General features: G+C 46.0%; 1 protein-coding gene across 1 annotated transcript in view; it reads right to left on the bottom strand.

Moving 5' to 3' along the window:
- Window positions 1–820: 820 nt before the first annotated feature.
- Window positions 821–6,000, bottom strand: part of Iqgap1 (IQ motif containing GTPase activating protein 1) — a 100,431-nt gene continuing 95,251 nt past the window's right edge. The window contains exons 37-38 of the mRNA XM_059272370.1: window positions 3,923–4,031; window positions 821–1,155 (exon numbers count right to left, since the gene is read on the bottom strand). Coding sequence (XP_059128353.1) covers window positions 1,042–1,155; window positions 3,923–4,031 — 223 coding nt within the window. The 3' untranslated portion in view covers window positions 821–1,041. The remainder of the gene's footprint in view (window positions 1,156–3,922; window positions 4,032–6,000) is intronic.

Genomic DNA, 6,000 nt, shown 5'->3' with positions numbered 1-6,000 from the left:
AAAGATGAGATGGGCTGGCTGCTGTTGCTAAGATCTTGCCGACTCTGTAGATAAACCCTAATGTAGGTTATAGAGAAGCTTCAAGAATTCAGATATACAGATAACCCAATAAGAAACGACCCCTTTGCAGGGTATTCTAAAGCATTATACAAATCTTTAAAATTCCTATGACTCACATTTCAAGAAATAAATTTATACTTTAGTAAGGCACTCTTGGAACACAAATAGTTTTGAAAACATTTTGGGATAGGGTGAGCCATCCCTTTGTGGGAGAGAGCGAGGGAGCAGACACTGTCCTTGAATGGAACTCTGTGCACTGCTCTGAGTGGGTGCTGTAGCCCACTCTCAGCGTCTCTAAAGGGATGGCTATGATCGTGGGGTTCTCCTTCACCAGGAAGGACCACACTAAGAGTGCTGCCCCCGTTTAGTGGGGAAACAAAAGCAGCTGCTCTTTCTCCCGAAGCTGCTTCGTTTGAACAGAGAACAGTAACTAGGACTTAGCTCCGCCCACAAAGGCAGCGGAAAGGAAGACACCACAGACTTCACTGCGCATGGGCCATCATGGGCTATCCTTAACCGTGACTCATGGGCCATCATGGGCCACACTTAACCGTGAGTCTGATGCGCATGTCCGCTGTTCACCTGACAGCTTTGACTTCTAAACAAGAATTTGAATCCCACCATCCTATTGCTAAGGAAAACAAACACCAACGTTTACAAAGTAGCCATTACCACTTAGGAGACCTAACAGGAAGGGGCTGGGTGGGGCTCCACTCTTTCCTACAGGATGAAAGAAAAAGAGAGAAGTGGGGGTGGGGTGTGTGTGTGTGTGTAAGATGAAGCCTGAAATACAACTTCACTATTAAAGAGGGCACTGAATGTCCTGTCGGAGCGAGAGGACTTAAACATGGGCTTCAGGAGTGTGAGACTGCGACACCACTGGACAAGGTCTTTGCTTCCAAGGAGTAATGGAGGATCCTAGAAAGGCAGAGGTGAGGCATTGTCCTTTTGAATTCTTATGGGCTGGCAGCAAACGACCGGTTACTTCCCATAGAACTTCTTGTTGAGAAGGAAGATGAGGAGGTTGACGTTTACTTTAGCTCTATCGAATAACTTCATGACTGCGACCCCTTCATATTGTAGCTGCAGCAAGTCCTGTTGAAGACAAAACAGAACATTTTCACTGTCAGATCTGGAACAAGAAAAGGAAGGTCGCCGTGAAGGAGGAGCCAGGAGGCGTGAGACAGGCCTTATGCGTCAGATGAAGTTCCCAGTGCAGAGTCTCCCACCACACAATCACCCCAGGGCTGCAGCAACAGGGGGAGCTGGCTGGTTAGCCCGCAACCTTCAGGCTAACTAGGTCTTAAGGAGTCATTTAGTTCATAGTAAACATGGCAAGGTATGTTCAGTTAAAATAGGTACATTTAAGCCTTATTTCAGAAGTTACAATGACATTTCCCCATTCCACTTCAGCTGTAGGTTAGAAGTATTAGTACCCGTGGAAAAAACAAAGACATTTCAATCCATGGTGAAATCTGCTAATGGCTGAAAATGAGAATGGCTGATAGTGTTTCAGGACCTACTAGAATCTTTTTTTTTTCTTTTTTCTTTTTTCTTTTTTTTTTTTGAGACACAGTCTTATTCGGCACAGGGTGGCCTCAAACCACCGTCTCCACGTCTGGGATAATGGGTATGTGCCACCACACTCAGTTTCCACAGTGCTGGGACCAAACCCAGGGTTTTGTGCGTGCCAAACAAGCATTCTACCAACTGAGAGCTGCGTCTCCAGCTCCATGATCTCCCGGACTCTTGTTTTTAGGAGACTGAACCCAGGGCCTCTGAATACTGAACATGTACTCTCCGATGTGCAGCCCCAGCCCTACAGACTCGGACTTCTACTCCACATGAGAACCATTTTCTACCGTAAAGGCAAGCAAAACAAAACCACACGTTCATTGAATGCCTCGCCTGTGCAAGGCATTGTTCAGGCACATGGCACAGCATCTTTTCAAGGCATCCCGAAAGTCCGGTAAGGTGAGATGATCTGAGCTTTAAGGAGGAGCTGCTGACACTCAATGGTGTTGGGTGGCACGGCCGTCAGAAAAGCTGGCCCAGACCTCACACAGGTTGTTTTCTCAGCACAGTGTCTCGACTGCTAAACTTCCGAGAGTGGTGATGAGAAAGCCGGGGTCAAAGGGCACGAAGGGACCGCAGTGTCGTGAGGATGGGGATCATGGTGTGTCCTCTTTGCCTAACTAACCCCATGCACCTGTGAGCCAGACAAGTTTAATGAATCTGAGCATAAGTGTTTGTTTCTTTGGCAGACTCGTTAGCCTCTACATACATGGTGAGACCCATGGGGTAAGGGGTTGTATGCAGTAGTTCTTAGTCACAGTGTATGATGAAATCCTTTCTCATTTATTTAAGTAATATGCTTGGAGAGACCACTGGTTACCGAGGAAATGGAGATGACTAAGACATACTGTTTTAAGAGTTCACAGTTTCGGGGGTGGCAGGGAAGTGAATCAGCTCACACCATCAACAGAGGACGTCTCTCTGAGCTGCTGAGGCAAGGGAAGAGGCACCCATGTGGCTACGGGGAAAGGCTGCAGGGGAGACGATGCACGCACAAATGCTCACTGTTTGCTGGAGGCAGAAGGCAGGCAGGGAGGAGAGGAAGGGCAGCCCAATTATGTGAGGGGAGAGCATCCCGTGCAGAAGTCTAAATGCTCCGAGGAAATGGAGATGACTAAGACATACTGTTTTAAGAGTTTAGAGGTTAAGAGAAAGGGATTAGCCTGGTTTGCTAGATCACAGCAGTGTGAAGCAGGGCAGGGATAGGACATAGATAAGTACAGTTTAGCAGCAGAGCATGTGCGAGACCCTAGGTCTGACTCCCAGCACTACAAGAACAACAAACCAATCAATAAAAACTAAGAGGCCTATTAGGTGACACACACCAAGTTAGAGGGGTCTGGATATCGCTTATGAATCCTCTCAATTTTCTGATTATTTTTGGCCTTGGATTTTGAAGATGGCTTTCACTATATAGGCTGACCTGGAATGCACAAAGAAGTCCAGGCTGGCCTCAAACTCTGAATCCTCCTGCCTCTGCATCCTGAGTGCTAGGATTATTGTTGTGTGCCACCATCCCCACTGGGTAGATATTTTTTAATGTGCAAAACAGATATTTAGGTAATTAGGCATAGTGGCATATATCTATAATCCCAGCATTTAGGAGAAACAGGAGGGTCAGGAGTTCAAGGCCAGCTTCAACTACATAGTGCATTTGAGGCTAGCTTGGGCTACATGAGACTCCTACCACTTCCCCAAATTAGGTATTTGGGGTTGGAAATTGAGCTCAGTTGGACACTGCTTGCTTAATTAGCAAGCACAAGTCCCTATGGGTCCAACTTGAGCACCAGGAAACAAAAAATGAAGATACTTAAAAATAAAAATTAGGGATAATATGTTATAAAACAAGTCACTACACATTTCATTTTGAATTTAAAATGTGATTCTGATTTACAAAGATGCAACTTATCCACATTATTTTCAGTAATACACCTAACAAAAGTATCCATATCAAATGCAAATGAGGAAAAAGTTCAAGTGCTGAGGAGCATACACTTTCACACTGTTAACACTTATAGTCAGGCACTTCTGTCAGGGCCAGGCACCAGTTCAGTTCAGGGCGCTCTGAGTGAAGCTTCGGGTACCAATGCGCTCCGAAGCTCATGCACTTTAGGGAGCTCCCAGAGGGCACAGGCCATGCCCGACTCCCCAGACCCTTGGCTTCTCCCATCAACCAGGCGCTGAGCCCTTTGAACGCAGGCAGCCTTCCCCAAAGGGCCTGCTTATCTTCTTCTCCCACCCCATCAGAGAGCTTCAGGTCCGAGCCTGTGCGCGTACGCGTACCCACCTGATAATGCAACATGAAAGTCTCCATTTGAACTCCCATGAACTTGGCTTTCACTTCAAAGTCTCCAACTTCTTCTGTTGGACCGATTTCAAAGATAACGTTTTTAAACCTGTTGAAACACAACAAACACCATATGGGTGAGCTTTACATCTTTAGGTAATGATCCTTGGAAGTGGGGGCGGGGGCATCAGGGGTGCCTGGTAGAAGGTACAGGACCAAAGTTCTCCTGCAGGGGAGGCACCATGGGCAGGACATCCTGCCATGCCCTCTGCTTTGAGAGCTGGAGAGAGAAATGGTCACCTCCCTCTGAAGCACTTGCATTCTGTTCAAAGAGGACCCGTGGGGAATGCCCCAATGGCCTGAAATGGTGATGCCAGGGGGCTCTCCCCTGAAGCTACTATAGAAAGTTAGTGATGAAAGGAGAAAAAGGAGCCAGATGTGGTGGCTCACACCTTTAATCCCAGCACTTGGGAGTCAGAGGCAGGTGGATCTCTGTGAGTTCGAGGACAGTGGTCTATGGAGTGAGTTCCAGGACAGCCAAGACTACACAGAGAAACCCTGTCTTGAAAAACCAAAAACTAAACCAAACCAAACCAAAACAACACCTCAATCAGAAATCTAAGAAACACGTACCATGAGGAAACACTTTTAATTTTAATTTTTAAAAAAAGAAAGAAATGTATGTGTATGTATGTTATGTCTGTGTGTGAGCATGCGTGTATATGGAGGCCAGAAGAGGCACTGGATCCCTGGAGCTGGAGTCAGAGGCGACTGTGAGCTGTCTGGCCTGGGTGCTGGGAATGGAACCCAGGTCCTCTGCAGGAGTGGCAAGTGCTCTTCACTGCTGAGCATTCTCCAGCCTTGACAGAGTGTCTGAAACTATGAACTGCTTTACGCACTGACAGTAGGAGCAGCGGCATGAGCACTCTCCCGCTCGTACTGGCCCTGCTGAAACTACTGTGGCCAGAATGTATCAGCACGCTTTGCGATCACTGTGGAAAACAGTACTGCAGTCTTCCTACAGTCGAAACGTGAGTGTCCGCATGGTCCTCCACCCCACCTCTGGGCATACACCGGAAGACTTGAGAGCAATGTCTTTCACAATGGCTTAGAGCGGAAACAGTGCCTGTCCACCAGGGCATGAATGAGAAACAAAATGTGGTACACACAGACAATGGAATATTATTCAGCCTTCAAACTAAAAATGAAGGAAATCCTGTCATGTGGTTAAATCTCTAGGACAGCATGCTAAGTGAATGTCCAAGCCAGTCACAAAAGATAAAGAGTACATGGCTTCACTTATGTGAGGTAACTAATGCAGTCAAAAGCAAAGACCATAGAGAGTATGGTGGCTGCCAGAGGCTGGCTAGAGAGAAACAGGGGGCGAGTCAAGCAAGATGAAAACCTCCCAGTGATCTGGCAGAACTACCTGCGAACACTGAACTACACCCTTGAAAATGGTTACAATGCGAACTGCATGCCATGTGTTTCTGTAATAGTTTTTAAAAAGCACTCTTTGATCAGAAAATCAATTTGTAGGCATCTATTATTTTAAAAAGCAATCATGGCCCAGAGTTGTAGTGACTCTTTTTTCTGTCGCACCAACCAGCTCCCAAATAATGACACGGAGACTTCTTATTAATTATGAAAGCTCGGCCTTTTCCTAAGGCTTGTTCCTAACTAGCTCTTATAACTCAAATTAATATTTAATATTAATATTAATCGATGTTCTGTCACGTGGTGTTACCTCTCTTCCATCTTTCACCTCCTGTTTCATCTCCGTGTCTTCTGGTTTCTCCTGAGTACCTAGATTCCTCCTCTTCTTCCTCCCCCCAGAAATCCCACCCATCTCTCCCGTCTAGCTATTGGCCATTCAGCTTTTTATTACACCAATCACAGCAATATACCTTCACACAGTGTACACATTTTGTAAGCGGATTTTTTGTCAGGATCATCAGGTCCTCAATAATAACATAGACATTTCTTATTAATTATGAAAGCTTAGCCTACAGTTTAGGCTTGTTTCTAATTAGATCTTATAACTTAAATTAACCCATTTCTATTAATCTATGTGCTGC

The sequence above is a fragment of the Peromyscus eremicus genome, chromosome 1 (genome assembly GCF_949786415.1).
Source record: "Peromyscus eremicus chromosome 1, PerEre_H2_v1, whole genome shotgun sequence".
Lineage (NCBI taxonomy): Eukaryota > Metazoa > Chordata > Mammalia > Rodentia > Cricetidae > Peromyscus > Peromyscus eremicus.
The sequence above is the reverse complement of the archived record's forward strand: the minus strand, read 5'-3'. Positions and strand labels throughout refer to the sequence as shown.